Source organism: Lytechinus variegatus, chromosome 2, assembly GCF_018143015.1.
Source record: "Lytechinus variegatus isolate NC3 chromosome 2, Lvar_3.0, whole genome shotgun sequence".
Lineage (NCBI taxonomy): Eukaryota > Metazoa > Echinodermata > Echinoidea > Temnopleuroida > Toxopneustidae > Lytechinus > Lytechinus variegatus.
The window spans coordinates 30087650-30107798 of NC_054741.1; the positions used below are offsets into that span (position 1 = coordinate 30087650).

Here is a 20149-nt window from a genome sequence, read left to right on the forward strand (position 1 = left end):
AGTGATTCACCTGGAAAAAATGGGAATGTTGACAGCTTTAAAGGGAACTTCCACCCTGACACCAAGTTGGGGCAAATCAAAGCAGAAACAAATGAAAGAAAATATTCATGAACATTTGATGAAAAAACAATCCATCGAATACTAACATTTATGAATTGTCAAAGCTTTGAAGCAACTGCCTCTCCTATATGCTGGGGAATGAAAATTTCATAAATTCAAAGTTGTTATGGTTCAAGATGAATTAAAAACATTTTGATTTAAAAACATTATCATCTATTGAAGCATGTATGAAACAATGAACATTGTGTGAAAATGCTCAGAGAAAAATATTTAAAATATATATGACAAACGGGAGACATGCTTGCAAATCACTGTATTAAAATTGTTGAAATCCAATTCTATAAAATTCTATAATTCTTTGATTGATTTTCTCCAAACCTCTAATATGCTTCTCTAATTTTCAGCTTTTATCAAAATACCTTGACATTTTTTGGACATCCCCTTTAAGCTGTGTGAAACAGGTGATATATGTAGAGGACTGGTAAGGGCAGCAGTTATCATAACAGTACAGAAAAAATAAAAAAGATATAATTTTAACAAATACATCTGAGTCAAATATAACCTGTCACGTCATAGACATCCCTCCTGCAGAGATCTCCGAGATGAGACTCTTTGCAGTCGACGGATGACTCCACTGCTTGTGATGATTACTAGCAGTAGAGGGCGCTCTATGGGAATAATTACTTACACTGCGATGGTTACGGGACTCCGTCCCACTGGCGAATGTGACACTACCCCCTCTGTTGGTGGGATTGTCGGTTATGACGGTAGCGTCATCAGGATAGCTGGTAGTCGACGGGTTCATGGGCGAACTTAGATGGTGACTCAGTCCACTCTCCTCCCCAGAGCTCAGTATCGTGAACCGACGTCCTGAAAAACAACAACAGATACAATCATATCAATACTTGATGAGTCATAATTTTGATAAAACAAATAATACACCTGCACAATTTAATGTCTTAGTTATGGCCAAGATGGGAATTTGGTTCCAGCACAGTCCATCTTCTCTTTTGGTAATGTTGCCAAGTGTGGTGTACAGGTGGTTCCTGGTGATGTTTAATGTCATGTCACACTTGCATTTCGTTGTGCTTAATTTATTAACTCATCATGAAAAGGGTACTGAAGGCTGAAAATATTTATTAGAACAGATAAAAGTCAGACAAATGAAACACTGACAATTTGATCAAAATCGGACAAGGAATAACAAAATATTGACATCTGAAATATTTGTAGTATTTTGGTGAAACAGTTACATGCATGAATATTCAATGAGCAAACTGATGATGTCATATCCCCATTTGGAGGCAAAAAATTACTTTTTTTATTTTCAGGGGCTACTTTCACAAATTACTGCCGAAATCTGCAACATTGGATAAGTCTTACATTACAAGAATGGGCTAGTTTGAGCATTTTGCCCCCATGTATGATTTCCCCTGCCCACTTGTTCCTTTGTATTTTATTACATGAAATTATGTTTATTCAAATTTTTTCCTCAAAGAGAAAATGGATTTAGAACTTATCTAATGCATTAGATGTTCATTGCTGCAACTTGTGTTATTACAAGGGAGATATATTGTATGAAATTATGGAATAATTCATGATATAAAAAAAGGAAGAATGGGGTGTGAAATCATCAGCCTTCCGACTGAGTATTTATGATGACATGCATATTAAACTGTTTTCACAAAACATTGCCAAAACTTTATAATTCAATAACTTCATTATTTTTTATCTGATTTTGATGATTGTTTTTATCATTTCGCTTTGTGAAGTTTACTCACTAATTAAAATATCATTATTTTCAGCCCGGAGTACCCCTTTAATATGAACTACTTGTACATGTATAAAATCCAGTGGAGGAAACATTGCTCTGTTTATCTTGTATATGATAGACTTTTAAATTGAATTCAATTATAGACAATATAAAAGAAGTAGGACAGATACTTTATTCATGAGCTTGACATCCAGCAAAGCTCTTGGGGAAATGTAAATGCCTTGTTTCTCATAAATTTGAAATATGTAAACTTCTGTGTTTAAAAATATCATTACCCCATGTGGTTTTATAGTCATAGCTTGTGGAAAACAAGGCACATTATTTTTTTTACTGCCAATCAAACCCGTCCCCAGTATGAATTGGGATACTATTCTATAGGCCATGTGTCACTGTCACTGCAACTATAAATCATGAATATGATTCTAAGATGATGGAAGTGATAAAGGAAATGTTAATGTGTGATTTTACTTGATACTAATTTTCTTGTATTATGATGGTAAGGTCAGTTGAATGATAAAGTGTTAGATCGAGTGTTGATCATATCTTTATTAATGGGTAATACTATCCCTATGTTGCTCAGACTGTAAAAGTGCTTAGATGTCATATGTGTATTAATAACTATATATATTATAAGTTAAGTGGAATATTATCATTAAGATTAAGCATAAGAATACTTTCTATTCAAAATGTTAATCTTTATTATTGGAAATATTGAAGAAAAAAAATCAGCTTTTTGTTTCTTTTGTAAAATTTCCGAATATTTAGAGGAATCCTAGTCACAATATACTTTGTAAAAGTAATGAATGTAGTATGCTATAAAAATGATTTTATACTTCATTAACACATTTAACAATATATTCCTGGAGACCTACACCTAAATATCTGAACAATATATGCATTGTTTAAACATGAATATTGACTTAAGTTGATGGTAGTAATATCTCATTCTGAAATGCAATCATGAAATCGTAATTTCTTTATTTTTAAATTGATGTCTGAGACGTTGACTGGCTTTAAAGTTTTTTGTCTGGTCTGTCCTTTCCTTTCTCCCTCCCTCTCTTCACCCTTTCCATCCCATCCTTCTTCCTCTCCAATAAATGTTATATTCCACCTTTAAAAGGTACTTGTAATACATTGATATGTATGTTAAAGGTGTAGAATATAAAACTATATTGTTGTTTAAACACGCACTTATACAGCATACACTGCACAACTCAAAATATCTAAAGCCATTAAATCAGCACTCATTTTCACATTTAAACTGCGCCAGTACGTCAGAACTGATGCAACTGTGGTTACAACCAAGTTACAATAATCTTTTTCAATTGATTGGACACAATATTCAATGCACAACAAACTTCTACATGTAAGACAGAATAGTACATGTAGCAGACACATGTCCTAATTCTGTAGAACTTCTACATGTAATACATTTACTTCATACTCAACAAATCTTATCAACTACCGACTTCTATTCTCAGCAAAATAACAGCCATGAAGCTAGCATGAAATAGGCACAAAAACTATGAGCTTGCAAAGCCAATCTATTCAACTACATGTGTATACACTGTATTATTGCATGATTTTTAAACATTCATACTTTAATTAAACAAATAATTCAGAAGTGGGCATATATTGTCAACCCCCCCCCCATCGCTCTCAATGTTAGGCACAATAAGCACAAAATTCTCTCCTTCATATTATGAAGAAAAAAGTAAAATCCTACAAAATTATTAGTTAAAAAAATTCAAATTTTAACCGAATTGAATTTATTATCTGAAGTGTTTCAAGATTTACAATTAATGCTTGCATAAATTTAGCACTTAAACCACCTACCGGCATCTCAGAGAATTCTGGAAGTTCAGGCACTACACAAGGATACATGTTCTTGGGGTATGCCTATCTAGTTTTCTTGGTCAATGAACGTTATCATTTGCATCCTTACATTACATCGACTTGATAACCCTTATAAATTACACGAGGCATTTATTAATAAAGCTACAATATCACAATGGTGTAAAAAACTGATTAAATACTGGGTGTAATCACAATGGCTCATATCCAAAAAAGCAGACCAATCAAATGAATCCAATAATGAAATTTAAATGACAAATTAATTTTACTGTCACAACTCCGACAATACCACCCCTCAAAACCTTGAGGCCCAATTCACCAAGGTGGTTTTGAAAACCCATGGTTGAGTCCATGGTTTATGCAGATTTCCTGCATAAATTACGCTTAATTTAGCGCGTATCGGGTGTGTGTATAAAATGTGTCCAATGCTGATGCGCGCTTTCGTCACAGTGCGCCAAATTGACGCCTGTTACCATGGTTATATACGCTATTTTATTCATGAGTCCACTGTTTGATGAGTGGACTCATGAATGAAATAGCTTGAATAACCACGGCAACAGGCGTCAATTTGGCGCACTGTGACAAAATTGCGCATCAGCATTGGAATAAAAATTAAAAAGAAAATGTGGGTTATATTCTCTCATGTATAAGGTTTTCAACATAATGTTGACAGACATTAGTATGCTTTAATGAATATGAGCCAAACAGTTAAAAGTGGAATGAATAAATACACACTACATATAAACACTAGCAAACACTCATAATGAGCTCACTAAGTTCCATCTGGGCCCCGTCTTACAAAGAGTTACGATTGATCCAATCAATCATAACACTTTGTAAGACAGGGCCCTAATCTTTGCATTCTGTTTTGTTGCTGGTTTGCATTATGTATATTCCTGAAAATACATGTACATATAAATATCAATGACAGACCTAAGAATGCCAAAGGATAATGCACTTTTTTTTTTCAAAACTTGCGTTATTATCATGAATTACAAATCATATATCTATTAAGATTTATTCAAAATTACACATCTCTTTTTTTTCAAAGTTTCTATTAGGTTTTATTGTTTCGGGAGTGAATTTTTTGTTTGATTTACAATAAATTCAGGGAGCTAAGATGTTTTGCACGCTGGATGGACTTGAATTATAAAAAAAAATAAATGAAAAAAAAAATGCTTTTGCAATTTCATCAAATATGCATCAGTGCTAATCAGTTTTCTGTCTTCAATCTTTTGTTATAATACCATCAACCTGACAATTAATGGATCGTCTCTCACAAATATGGCACACCCTTAATTTCTGAATAAAACATTATTTATTCATGCAACCAAGATAAAGCTGTGATGGAACAAAGCAAGCCCGTATGGTGTGATTAGTGAGGTGATTTTGTAAACATATGTGAAATTACTATAGCTGAAAAACTTACCCATCAAGAGCTGCACATGCATTAATGAGAGTTGGGAAAGCACAGGACATATACAAATATTTCATAAAATTTAAGGCTTTTAGGGGTCACAACATGGTTATATAAACTCCTCTGCATTCATTATATAAAAAAATATAAATGCGTAGTATGGAATATAGTTTCATGCAAAGCAATGATTTGATTTTTTAAAAAACATTTCATTGTATAATTGTGTTTTTTACATTTATAAAAGATGTGTGGTAAGATCTGCTCAATATATGGGACTGGCCCTAAACAGTAATGAGTCCTCTGGGTTCTACTATTATTTCAATATTAACAATAGCATAAATCATTTGATATTATCGGTGGCCACAGGCTATCTCGCATATTTTTCTCATTATATGAAATTCATGAATATTCAGCTATGCACCACTACTTAGACATCATCAAAATATACCAATTTAAATGGACTTAATATAAAATGAAATCCTTTTTTTGTAGGGGGGGGTTGAAAAGAGTTGCTTACAATGTTGGAAGATTATTTTGCTCACCCAGGCTGATGAAAATAAAAAGTATTCTTGGTGATTCAAAATATGTGAATACATTAAAAGATATGTGAATACATTATCGAACGGAAAAAAATCCCAGAAGGCATTACCATAAAATCAATGTTATAAAATGTTGATATCTAGCATATTGGTAAGATGATTGGAAAAACATACCATTTGGATTTTTGATATTGCTCAGGAATGGCATATTCTTCTTTCCAACCAGACAAGGCTTCTGTGCAGTACTGTTTATAAAGAAAATGAAACGTATGCAATATCAAAGTCAATTACAGAATTCCAAACAATTATACAGGAAAGTACATGTACATGTGTAAATCTATTCTATGAAATTATATGTAAACATTTAGTGCATAAGTCAGCATAGGGCTGTTTTACTAAGCTGTTTGTAAGTCTAGCAGGACTTGAAATAGTATGTTTGTTCATTACTTATTTGTCAAGATTTGATGAGAATTGCAGAAAGTTCACTCTTATTATGTTTATACAGGGATAGTTTGGGGATCTCTTTTAGTAGCATACATCTATGTACCACATCCTTCCATTGAGTGTACACCTTTTATCATTGTGTTAACAACTTTGGTCTACCATGGACCTTACCACAATGTCTAATGCATAATGATCAAGATAAAAAATATATTGATTGTTTTTTCTTCATGGGATACTAGAAATATATCACTGATTAGGTCGGATATTGCATTCGTGCAATAATAATAATAATAATAAATTGGTTCTTATATAGCGCATAATCAATGGAAATTGCTCTATGCGCTTTGTACAAATTGCTCTCCAATATTACAGTTACACTACAGGCTATATCCTCTAACTCGTGGAATATTTCTGGTAACCCAATTTGAACTACTCATATCCAATGGAGCGTCTTGGCCCAGTGGATTAGTCTCCGGACTTTGAAACAGAGGGTCGTGGATTCAAATCCCAGCCATGGCGTAATATTAAGCTTTTTCGGTATTGATATTTTCAATACCGGTATTACTAATAGCTTCAATACCGTATATACCGACTAATACCGAGTAAATTCCCAATTTATTGTCCAAACAGTGTCCAATGTTTGTTTAGCCCTGATATGGCCTTGGATAAAGAGGGGATGCTTGTGGTCAGCTGAGGAATGCTCAGCATGGTCCATTCTCATTGACAAAAACTTTCTCTTCCTTTACCAAAAGTTATACGATCATGCTCTCTCCCCAACGAGAGCTGTGAATTACCTGTGCATGTGTGCAAAATTATCTCAGCAAGCACATGGTACGAAATCAAGTTGCCAAATGCTACATCGCACAAACTCACTGCTACTTACTTTGCTAAACATGTGTACATGCCCTAACTTCCAAGCACCAAAATTCCCTGCTAGAACTGTCAAGGATATATGCGTGATTTTCCCTTCTCCGATTTGGCCCCACTCATTCACATTCAGATTCACCCCTTTTGTTTACCACTCACATCAACACGTGTTCGTCGAAGGTTCAAAGTTTGTTGACCTCAAATTTTGACGTCTCGTAAATAACTTTTCTTATAAATGTCCATTGTGTTGAACCCCCCCTCTTGTGAATCTCCACGTTGTCTAAAAGTAAAACCCTCCCCCTAAACTTCTTATCCCCGGCTGCCTCTTTCTCGCTCATTTTTTCTTGCTTTTGTTTTTCTTTATCTCCCCAGCCCCTTAATTATTCACTCTCTCTTTCCCATCGGCCCATTCTCTCCCCGTCACCACCCCTCTCTTACCACGAACAATCATCATCCTCCTCTTCTCCGAATCTCTATCTTCCCCTCTTTTTTGTCAATTTCATCTTTCACACATGCCAAATTTTAGTTGATCAACATCTTATCACGCCACGAGACCATCATAAATTTAAATTACAATCAATCCAGTAGTTTACTTTATATTATTCATGACCGCACATGCACAAAACGGATACAACACCCATCACAAATCACACAAATATTCACAGCCACTTTCTTCCATTTACGATCACTTCACAGATCAAGATAAACAAAGAGGGATGGCGTAACATTTTTTTCCTGTTAATGTTATCAACATTTTCTTTCTTTTTTTTATTTTCATATTTAATTTATTTATTCATTAATGTATTAATTTTTTCTTTATGCATTTATTTATTTATTTATTTTTTTTTTTTGGGGGGGTCAGACGATTTTTGTAGCAGGCTTATAGTATAAAAGTAAACTTGTCATAATTGAAACAAGTCAAGAGCAGTCCGAGAAAAAAAAAACTTGCATAAAAAAAACAAGTGTTAATCCCTGTGGTTTGTCTGTCAACGCCCCAAGCCAAGGTTGATACTTTGTTGAAGCCCGCAATACACCACGTGGTCAAAAGGCAGGCTAGGGAGTGTTTCAAAAAGAGTTTTGTCAGTGATTTTGTTTGTGTAGAGGGATGTTACAAGCTAGGAAACCCTCGCATGTGATTGGCGGAAAGCAAATCTGTTGTTGAAACCACTGAAAAAAACTCTTCATGAAATGCTCTCCGTCTCGGTCGACTTCGTTGTTTAGCTGTGTACACGATCGAGTGCATGGACCTGAGCCGACATGTACCCCAGTATCAGTAGCGGTGGGGCCGAGGCCTTATGCAGTGGCTAACAGAGCTCAGACAGTAGTTAGGGGCGATGTATTCATTTCGAGGTTAGATTATTGGATTCTGATTTCATTAAATACGTTGAGAGAGCCAAAGAACTTATTGTTTTGGCTTAATTTTATTGTAAAAATACCCATAAACGACAATACAGAAGAAAATACCGGTATGATATTTTCAACTTTTGGTACGACGGTATTTCGGTATTGAAATTTCAACGGCGGTATCCATACCGGTATGACTTTCATACCGAACGGTATTACTAATACCGGTATATCGAAAAAGCTTACGTAATATCATACAGCAAGGAATGCATCCACAGGATGCTGCATTCGACCAAGGTGAGGTAAATGGGTACCGGCAGAAAGTAATTCCTCAAAAGGCTCTGTGCATCAAATAGGTAGCCTAGCTTAGCCAGTTCATAATAGCAGGGCCCACTGGGAGAACAGTTTTCGGAACTGAAGTGGCTACCCTGGGTAAATATACCGTTATTATTATTATTATCATTAATATCAAATATATATATTAGGTTGTTACTTACTCTATGGGAGGAAGACCGATGTGTTGATAATGCTTCCACGCCTCTAAGAATGCTTGAGAGAGTCTGTAGTTCTGAGTGTAGTACTTCAATACCTTGAACAGGTAAGGATCCTGTCTACATCTGGATGTAAGGAGGAACAAAAAAGATTGATATTCTCATCACATTCAACATTTGATCGTCTCATTTATAGGCAGTTGTAAATTAGTGCAAATTGCCTTGTAGGATTGTTGAACATTTAAGTAAATGGTAGGCTGAAGTGCAACATCCCATACATAGGGGAGACCAGGGTTAGTTGGAACATGGGGTAAGTTGAAACATTGTAATTTTCTTTAAAGCCTGTAAACTAAATTTATGCAATACTGCCCTCAATTTATTGCAATAATATTGCAACAATGTTGTATTATTAAAAGCAATAAATTGAGGGCAGTATTGCATAAATTTAGTTTACAGGCTTTAAAGAAAATTACAATGTTTCAACTTACCCAATGTTCCAACTAACCCCGGTCTCCGCTACTATTCAAAATGTACATAGACCATTGCATAGCTACACAGGTGCAATAATGAATACACTGGCCAAACGCGCAACACTGCTCTGGGATTACACTCTTTTTGATTGCGATGATTTCTTCTTTTTCAAGGATTACCATGGGAAAAAATGTGATTATTCTTCACATTATTCACATTTTTGCTAACTTCTAAAAGCATTGTAAAAAACAAATTGCAAAGATTCAGTAAAAGAGAGACATTTAATTCAACACAGCTCAGTCTAGTCTTGTTGAATAGAGTGTTTTCCTTTCACCTCTTACAAAATCTTGTAACATTGCACACATGCCTAACATATTAACTTGCCGGTCACAAAGATAAAGGAGTTGGGAAGACTGATTATGTATACAGAAGGGAAAGATCAAATAATCAGAGAAAAAGAGGATGGGTATAAGAGAGAAAAACAATGATTAACATCTCTACATTTTAATCATCATAAAGCTTATTTTTGCTTTAAAAAACTCTGAAATAGTTGTACTAATATAAGGAAATAACCGAAAGAGAAAGGGAAATAAGATGGACAAGGGAAAGAGAATGGAGTAAGACCAAACTAACCTGTTGAGCATCTCTCTTTCTGCTTTGTGGTTGAAGCTTAGATATCCTAGTGCTATGGCAGCAGATCCTCTCACTTGCTCATTCTCGGCAAGCATCAACTGACATAAAACATCTACAGATTTGATGGACACAACTGCAGCAGGAACTCCTACAAACAAACCATGGAATTTTGCCATTAAAACACTTAATAGAATATGAGCAGTGCAAAATAATAATGACTAATAACTTTTACAGGTTTATAAAATATAGTGCATATCACATCACATTAGAATGTCCCTGTCTGATTTATAGCAAAAGTAAATAAAAGGTTCACCTTTTAACAAAATTTAGATGATTTCAAATAAATCTATGGACCGTATTCTGAAGTCGAGTTTAAAGTTGTGGTTTAAGTATGGATAGCAAATTGTTACATAAATCACTAATAGTAAAGATATCATATTTCAGCTCATTTTGGCTCTCAAATCATTCATAATTGTATAGATAGTATAAATAGATGATTTTCTTCACCATTGAAGAATCAGGAAAGAGCACAGTAAATATAAGAACCATACAACTTAATAACAGTTTGGAAACTTTTGGCTTCCCATAATTTTAGCACAGAGTTAGACCATGGTCTAAGTTAAACCTGGCTTCAAAATTCGGGCCAAAGTGTTTAAAAAAAAAAATTCATAGGGGAAATTTTTCATGCAGAACCTTTCGTTAGAAGAGAATTAGATCAGAATCACACAAAGGGCATCAAGACCAACAATTAGCAATTATAAATATTTAAAATCAAATCTTTATCATCATCGATGCCAAACAAACACTTATTTCTAAACAAATTCTTTGGTATTCTATGTGAAAGCACTAGGCTTGGGAGTAAAACCTGTGACACATTTGATCAGTTTACCAACAATCAACAACCTCATATTGTTTTTTTTTTTTTACACTAATTGAATATTTGCTATGTGTTGATTACTAAGCTGAGATACTTGATTATCAAAACTACATGGCTATATTCTTTGATACTTAACAACAAAGTGAAAGATAACAAATGAAATTTATGCTAGAATTTAATGAATTCCAAACATTGCAACTCTTTCGATACACAACAATAACAACTTCACTGGCGACCGTGCATCATTCAGCTGTATTGATGTGCATGTCATAGGCACTGTACTGAGTCAGTCGGCTCGTTCATTTTGTGCGACCAATGGTAGGTTAAGTAAATAGGTAAAGTTTTTGTGATTTCTGATAATCCAGGAATCTTGATTGTTCAAACTGTTTGATTGTTTAGCCATGCGAAAACTTGATTGGCAAAAAGGGTACTTGTCCCATGTCTAGTAAACACTGACAGTGTGTAAGAAATCATTAAAGGGAAGAATATCAGTGGGAAAGGTGAATTGATCCTGCTGAAAGCATTACTCTGCAAGTATCAAAAGAAGGGTGTGTGATATTCCATCACATTTTTTTCCCCGCAAATTCTGGCAAATTTAATTTTCTGTCTGAGATTCTTGGTAAGGAGTATAACAGTCAAACTCAGCAATATTCCAAGATGCCTCTACACCTACATGCTGGGAATTACATGACACACGCCTTCTATTATTTATGCAGGCAAACAGAATTCCTATTATGTTTATGTGTATGCTGCTACTATACACCGTCGTCAAGAGAGACAAACTTTGTTGTTTTATTATATACTTAATCCATTTCTGGATTAAATTTTCTCAATAAACAGTGAATATATTCTAATTTAGTAATTGAAGATTGAATCATGAACTCGATTTCAATTCCAGTTGCAAAAACCACAGTGCCATCTCTCTCTATACTAGCCTTCCTGTTCAACTTCAGTTGAAATCGAGTCATTTCATAAGGGCATACAACTATTTAACTTTGCTATTATTGCAACTACTGTGAAAACCGTGATTGCGATTGGCTAATGTGGAGTGGAGTCCTGTTACCATGGTAGCTGCCATAACGGCAAAAATTACCAATGTTGTCACTCTCTTTATGAAACAGGCCCAATATGTGTTCATACCTGCCCTCGTATGAGCAAGCCTTGCTATGCATTCCGCTGTCAGGGCTAGAATGAGAGGATTCTTGGATTGTTGTAGAAGATCTACGAGGAGCTTGATACCAATCGCTGATGTGGTAGCTTGGTCCTCATCGGGGATGATGCGAGCCAATACAACAACCTATATGGAGGAGCAAAGGAGAGATCAACCATTAATATAAAAGAATTTAGGTAGATTAGTCAAAATCAGGGAATGAAGGGGTCGATATACTTTCATGGTAATAGTCATGGTGATAATGATGACAATGATAACTATATCAATACTGGTATAACTTTTATCAAAAGTCTGTCCTTGATAAGAGGTTTAAAATGAGATAATTTAAGCATATACCAAGGCCCACAATTTCTGAATTATATTAAGTTGAATAAAATCACCCCTTTTTAAAAGACTCTACAAGAAAATTCCACCTATAAATCCATGTGAGTAGAAAAAAAATCAAAGCCAATTTCCAGTGATGCCAGCCAGATGGGGTGCTAATAAACTTTATCATTAGTCAGTCAGATGCAGGGTGTCATTACTGTTCATTTGTCCTAGAAAATTACTGACAATCAGCGATTATTGCCGTAAAATTGTTCATGATGGCCTAAAGTTTCTTAACATATTGCCCAAGCTATTAAAAAAAAACCCCTGAAACTTAAACACATTATCAGACTGAATTCATTATTTGTTTGGAAAACGAGAAATCTAGAAATTTACGTTTATTCAATAACAAAAATAATTTTAACAGTCAAACCTGAAAAGCAGCATTGCAGCGAAAGAACTCGTCGTTAGACTCCAGAAACGGGACAAAGGAATGGTAACGAATCCCTCCCGACTCAGCAATCTCTTTCTGTTGTGTGACGTTGTTATATGCAAAGGCGGCTAATGCGCTCCCAGCGAGTAATCGCACAAGGTTGTCACTGGAATGAAGCCTACGCAGGATATGGATGTAATCAAAGTCTACATTCTCACTGATATCGTTCATCACTTCAGAATTGCCTGTAAAGTAAGGATGAGAAAATAAAGGGAAACTTCAATGTTTTCTCAAGTAAAAAATTCTAAGAAAATGAGATTATTCAGGTTTTAAGGACAAGTTTTCTTAGTTCCTTAACTTCCTTTATCAAATTGGTTCATTAACAAAAGTTATGAATATGACCTTGAATTTGAATCCAACATCAAAGAATAAGCCTCATGATTATGTGCAACAATACTTCATAAATACCACAAATTAAATTCTTTTCTATTCTTGACTCGCATATGATCCATGAAATGATATCTTTGACTCTACCAAGTATGAAAGCAGGGACACATTATACTTCATGTGTTTACTTACCGATGCTGCAGTAACCAAGACTCAATGCTGACTCTACTCTGACCAGCTCGTTCCTAGAATGCACCATGAGAGCAACTAGATATCGTATTCCTCTAGCTCCAAGGATGGTTGCCTGGTTCTTCGCATGCGGTATGAAACCTATTCCTATGCATAGATGTCTCAGAGCTCTTATCGTGCTGAGGACAATGTGTTCCTTTGGTGAACGCAACAGTCTGACTAAGGGTTGAACTCCATTCGCATTGGCGATAGTGTCCTGCTTGTTGAGGGCCCCCTGGGCAAGGACGGCCAATCCTTCTGCTCCGATGTAATGGAGAATGTCATTTTCAGCCTGCGCATTAAGAAAGTCTATGAGTAGGTTAACACCGATCATGCTGGCCATGGACCGCCTTTCATCGATGTCTTCTCCTGCCAGTGCCCACAAAGCACTGGCTGTGCAGACATGGACGTTGGGTGAGCCACTCCTCTTGAGGAGCTGCATTAGAGGTATAACACCACCTTCTTCTAAGATGATCTTCTGCGTGTGAGGATTGTCCTGTGCTAACATGTGTATGGCACTGATGGCACTCAGTTGAAGGTCATTGTACTTTCCACCTGCAAGGGATATCAGAGCCGACGCTCCTCCCTCATCGACAAACATATTCTGATTATCCATGTTCTTACATACTATATTGCTTACAGCCCGCGTGAGTGCTAGCAGAAGTGACTTTGACCTATCGTTTTCAAACAGTCCAACCACAGCTGTCAATGCACCCGATGAGTTACCTATCGTTTTCTGATACTCTGCATTAGCACTTGCAATCTGGGAGACAGTTTCTGTTACTTGCACTAGGATCTCTGTATCAGTGCACGTCTGCCATAGTTTAACCATGATTGGGATTGCACCATTCTGTACCATGCTGTCAATATAGTCCTTCACCATGGATAAATGACACAAAATGCACGAAGAGGCATACACCATCTCTCTGTCAGTAGAAGTAATCATCTTCAATGCTGTTGGGATGCCCGCAGCTTTCACTATCTGTTCCTTAACCACTTTCTCTTCAATGATATTCAAGAGGATTGTGAAGGCATACAGTTTTGCTTTGTCACAAATCATGGACTTGATGACCTTCATCATGACCGGAACCCCATTATTCTGCACAATAGGCTCCCAGTATGGATTTATTCCCTTTTCCGAAGGCTTCGTCAAGATCACCAGCATCTTCCCTGCTGCTTCCGCCTCATCATCCATGTCTGAACCCATGAACTTCATCAACTTGGGCCACACTGGCAGGTCCTTGTGGTCAAACTTGATGAAGTATTCCAGGATATCGATGTACTGCTTCAGAGCCGCAATCTCAACTGGACCCTGGTTTTGGGTGTTTTGGTAACGTAGATCAGATCCAAGCTTCACAAGGCACTCCACGGTGTCCAGCTTCCCGCTATCAACAGCCAGGAGGATTGGGGTCATCAGCTTATCATCGTTGGTAGGGAACTCCAGCTGGTCTTCGCTGGCTCCAACAAACTTCTCTATAGACTTGATATAGCCATGATAAGCAGCATGATGGATGTGACTCCACCCATTGTCATCTAGATCATTCATGATGGCCCGCTCTTTGGCAAACTCGTCCTTCTCAACCTCTTGCCTCGTGGATCTGATAAGAGATAAAATGAAGTTATTAATTAATGATCATTACAAATATGGAAATACATAGTGTTCCATAATCATTATTACAGATCAGAACTTCATCTTAAAACAGTACCAAACATTCATTGAGACCACAAAATTTTGATAACTCGTTAACAATGAAATTCATTAAAAGTTATGCAAGAATGATTAAAAATAATGACAAAGTTTTCTGGATGTGTACTCTGTAATTGAGATTCACTACTTGAACTTATTTATTTAGCAGAAAACTGCCAAACATACATGGGCAACAATCATAACTGAAAGCATTTATACACATGAGCTAGATAAGTTACAAATTGGAAAGCTAACCTTAAGGGGGAAGTTCACCCTGACAAAAAGTTTTTTTGTAAAAAAAAGGACTTCTAAAAAATAATGAAAAATATTAGTGAAGGTTTGAGGACACTCCATCAAATATTTAAAAGGTTTATTAGTTTTATTGTTTTTATTTGTGATGTCATATGCTAGCAGCTTCCCATGTACATGTCCAGTATCATGAAATTAAAAGCAATAAAAATGTAATTTTCTCAGCAAATTGAAAATGGATTTTGTTGTACCTTCATTAAATCAACAGACAAAATATTTCACATCTGCTCCTGAAAGAAGATATTTTTTTAGTCATCATAAACCATTTGAAAAATTAAAATGTAGGCCTCTGCAATTTATATTACATAACAGAAGGGGCAGGTGTTTATATTTGAAGTCACAAAAAAAAAACAAGTTCTAAATAACTTTAATCTTTAACAGATTTTCCTCAAACCTTCACCAATATTTTGAATTATTTTTTCTGGTATTTTGAAAAAAAAAACTTTTAGCACATATTATTTATTTGTAGGTTGATATTGAAAGAAAATTTTGATTGTAATGTTGCATTGTCAAATGAAATATTTTTTTTTTTTAAGTTTTCAAAACAAATCATTTTTCACAAAAAAGGATTCTTTAATATCATTCTTAATTTCCACACAAGACATGAGAGAAGTTCAAAAAGGGGGGGGGGGTAATTTTTTTTTCAAATCTGAATGACATAATTTTCCTACATGAATGAATGTGAGTGGCTTCCAAATTATTTCACAGAATAAATTAACGACCTCTGAACAAGTTTTCAAACAGAAAACACTAAGTCTAAGAGTAAAAATTAAAGAGAACATAAATCAGAAAGTGTATAATTCACAGAAAAAATAGCAGGAAGTTCAGATACATTTTAAAATTCAAGATCTAACACCATAATAATTTTTTACAATATAACTTATACATTTTATATATCAACTAATTTTCATGAGGATGAAAAGTCTTGAAACAATATTCATAAAACATTATTTATTGTACTGTACGAAAACTAATTTTTGCTGGAATATTTTCTGAACCAAACAAATAAGGAAATATTTCTGATGCTGACATTATATAATAAAATATGTGATGCATCATATCAAAAATCTTAGCAAACATAAAATGCAAACATTCTGTTTTCCTTCAAATCCATCTAAGGAGTCTTGGACCAAAATCAAATAACATGTTTTCCTATTCCTGAAAAGAACAAGGTGTGGTGAAAAAGATACTTACGAGAACATCTTGACACTTTTTTTTACAAATACAGTGAACCAAAGATCCTCAAGGACAACCACCACCACCGTGCGTGACAAACACAAAAACAAAAATTAAACCCAAAACCAAGACTTAAGGCAAGATTTTAGGAGTAAAATGTTTCCAAGCAGTCCCAGTACATTGAAATTATTAATTAAATTGTCCATGCATCAATCGAGTTACGGTAATTGCCCTAACATTCCACATCCAAAATTTCAACCGGTGTATTATCAAATGTGCCAGGCTCTGCATCAACTTGTAAAGAGTGCTGCTTTTAATAGAAATAAACACATCAGTTGAGAAAGTCGAATCGTTCTACCGATAATTTGATCCATGGTGGTGGCTCATCATTTTATAACTTGTCTTCAACTATTTCTGAAATTGGTGCCACAATTCAATTCCACATCCAAATCAACATATCCTCCGAGCAAGTTCAATATTACGACTTAAAAAATAACTGTTGACTTATGTGATACATGTTGACTGTTGTGTACGTATGGGCACAGTCTGTACCCAGTGCAAGAAGTTTATCAGCAGTCAGCACTTGGTTTACTTTGAATGAAACAGTTGATGAGAGAGACCCGCTACCCCCCTTTGTGTTTCATTCGATATTAAACTAAATTCTACAAACAAAATCGATTGTTATGGGACAGACAATGGTATCGTATCCAAGAATGTATTTGCATCAATGACCATACTCACCCAATCAATTTTAAGACTTCGAGGATGAGTGCTTCCAATTCTCCCCCAGCTGGAATCGACAAGCCGCCATCGACCTCCTTGAAAATACCCGGCTAGCGCTAGCGCGCGCTGAGCCGTTTGGCTCATAGAGCTAGAGCTAGAGCTGTATTAGCTAGCTAGCTAGCGAGGCAATCAATTACTTGTATTGGTAAACAACATCAATAATCTCGATTTTATGAAAAAAATAATTAACCTATTCTGAGTTTAAAATGCCATATGCATAGTCCAATTATATTCATTATTCATAATATAAAATATTTTTGTTGATATTTTGCTGTAAATAAACATCTAAGAAAGAAATAAAAATTAAATCTTTAAATGTTGTTGATTGGCAAAATGTATCCCACGGGAGCGCGTTTCCGTTTTACACCCTGGCGAAGGCATTTTCCGGAAAAGAAGCCAAAAAGCGACTAGTGAAGAGTCTACACACGTCGCTGGGTTGCATGCAGCGTGCGACACAGGCGAGTCCACCACCGCATGCAATTTGCACAGTTACTGATCAGAGTTCCTCGGCACTTAGAGAGAGCGGCAGTCAGGAGTGAAATCCGAACATGCTTTTGCAGTCGCGTTGTTTATGAGTTTTTTTTTCTAAAAATAAATTATTAACTAAATAGAATGACAGACAAAATCAAAATAAACAGATACTTATAATGGAAAGACAAATTTAAGTTTGATGGATTGATACACTTAGAAGCTGCCGAAAGATAGATATAGAAGACTGATAAATAGATAGAGACAAGATAGACAGACAGACAGATAGATAGATAGATAGATAGATAGAGAGAGAGAGAGAGAGAGGTGGATAGATAGAAAGAGAGAGAAAGAGGGAGAGATGGATTGATAGATAGAGAGAGGGGGAGAGACAGAGAGGTCGAAATATAGAGGGAGAGGGGGAGAGAGAGAAAGAGAGAGAGAGAGAAGGATAGATAGAGGGAGAGAGAGAGAGAGATGTTGTAGATAGAAATATGGACGGACAAAGAGAAAGAGAGAAAAAAGACAGACAGATGCTAGAGAAGGAGAGAGAGAATTTGAGAGACAGATAGATAGATGTTAGATAGATAGAAAGATAAAGAATGAGAGAGACAGAGAATATAGACAAATTAACAGATAGATACATAGATAGATATATAGATAGAGAGAAATAGAGAAAGACAGACAGATGGATAGATAGAGATAGATAGATGAGAGATAGATAGATGTTAGATAGATAAAGAGGGAGAGAGACAAAGAATATTACCATATAGATAAGTTAAAAAATAGATAGATAAATAGATAGAGAGAATAAGAGAAAGACAGACAGATGGATAGATAGATAGAGAGAGATATTAAATAGATAATTAAAGAATGAAAGAGACAGAGAAGATTATTAACAAATTAACAGATAGATAGATACTCTAGTTAAAAAAATAGATAAATAGATAGAGAGAAATAGAGAAAGACAGACAGATGGATAGATAGATGGATAGAGAGATAGATAGAGAATTTGAGAGATAGATAGATGTCAGATAGATCAAGAATGAGAGAGTAGAGCGACAAATTAACAGATAGATACTGTAGTTACATAGGTAGGTAGAGAGAGAGAAATAGAGAAAGACAGACAGATGGATGGATAGAGGGAGAGAGAATTTGAGATAGATAGATGTTAGATAAAGAATGAGAGAGACAGAGAAGATTATTAGATAGATAGATACTGCAGTTACATAGATAGAGATAGAAATTGAGAGATAGATATATAGACAGATAGAGAGAAAGACAGACATCAGCAAATCGGTAAGGCAAACATCCGTATTGAACCTGGAAAGTATAAGCTCAGCTGCTATGTTCTGCGGATAACTTCGGTGCGGACTTTGGATCGCGCGCCCAGCTGATAATGTAAACAAACGTAGACGTAGACTCTTCACTAGTCGCTTTTTGGCTACTTTTCCGGAAAATGCCTTCGCCAGGGTGTAAAACGGAAACGCGCCCCCGGGGAGGCGTTAAGTTGCCATGCAACTGCTCGGTATCTGACAGGTGAAAGAGTACCTAGCTTGAGTCGGGTCGCTCTCGCGGTCACTAGTTCACTCGTACTCAGTATGCCTACTCCATAGAGATGTACATATCTATGGCCTACTCTTATTCTCATTTTGTCATTTATACTGGGACTGGTGTGCAAAGTTCCGAAACAGAGTACGGGGCGGATCCAGCTTTCGCTAATAGGGGGGGGGGGGGGCGAAAATTATTTTGATCAACATTTTTCTCTATTGGCCGCTACAATCTGGCTTGTTTGTTGGTTTTTCACGTGGAAGTCCTAACTAAAGACTGAAGTTTTAAGTACTAGTACATGTTAGTTTTTTATTGCTATAACAAATATAAGGTATCTCATGTGGCCTTAATATACAGTGCGTCCCACAAAAAAACGAAACCGAGATTTATCGATGATTTATCATAACTTAATCACAAATACAATGGACAAATGACCTACCATTTTACCCGGCCATTTTAAAGCTTAGAATCTCCTCTTTCATCTGGAATTACTTCTCATTCACGCATGAATGAGCAAAAACAATTTGAAAAGGGGATTCTAAAAAGTCACTTGGCGGGCCTATCTGGGTTTTAAAAAGAAAACCACATTTCTGAAAAAGTAAATATCTGCTCTTTAATTTGGTCCGAACATTTTGATACACATTAACAATTTGTATAAATCAAACAAAATAATGAAAGCTTGATGTGCTAGAAAATTATGTGCAAATTGATATCAGAACTGGATATATTGTATATATATTGGCTATAAATATTAGTGTCATTTAACCCTCTTGAATGGGATTCATTACAGAGGCGAAGCGCGAGCGAAAAATTTTATATAAAGTCTATTTTCCAATTCTTCCCCTCACCTATTTTTTTGTTTCCTTTCGGGGTCGGGCC

General features: G+C 35.6%; 1 protein-coding gene across 4 annotated transcripts; it reads right to left on the minus strand.

Annotated features, from left to right (window-relative positions):
• Window positions 1–352: 352 nt before the first annotated feature.
• LOC121407803 (ankyrin and armadillo repeat-containing protein-like) lies at window positions 353–17291 on the minus strand. 4 transcript variants are annotated; one of them, XM_041599014.1, is made up of 9 exons: window positions 16827–17037; window positions 13261–14894; window positions 12682–12926; window positions 11912–12068; window positions 9895–10042; window positions 8797–8916; window positions 5819–5889; window positions 5118–5127; window positions 739–930 (listed from the first exon to the last, which is right to left on the minus strand). In XM_041599014.1, exons 1-9 carry the CDS (start codon window positions 16856–16858, stop codon window positions 837–839), a joined length of 2511 nt encoding a protein of 836 aa, XP_041454948.1. In that variant the 5' UTR covers window positions 16859–17037; the 3' UTR covers window positions 739–836. The 4 variants fall into 4 exon arrangements, with proteins under 4 accessions (XP_041454947.1, XP_041454945.1, XP_041454946.1 ...); XM_041599013.1 differs by lacking the exons at window positions 5118–5127; window positions 16827–17037 and adding an exon at window positions 17210–17291 and having other exon boundaries at window positions 353–930; XM_041599011.1 differs by lacking the exon at window positions 5118–5127 and having other exon boundaries at window positions 353–930.
• Between the last annotated feature and the right edge of the window lie 2858 nt (window positions 17292–20149).

Excerpts from the sequence above, each read along its gene's own strand:
- LOC121407803 (XM_041599011.1), bottom strand. The coding sequence starts at position 16,858 with ATGATGAGCCACCACCATGGATCAAATTATCG. Across the intron at positions 8,917-9,894 it reads GAAAGAGAGATGCTCAACAG|ATGTAGACAGGATCCTTACC; the intron begins GTTAGTTTGGTC and ends CCTTACATCCAG. Across the intron at positions 931-5,818 it reads CAATATCAAAAATCCAAATG|GACGTCGGTTCACGATACTG; the intron begins GTATGTTTTTCC and ends GTTGTTTTTCAG.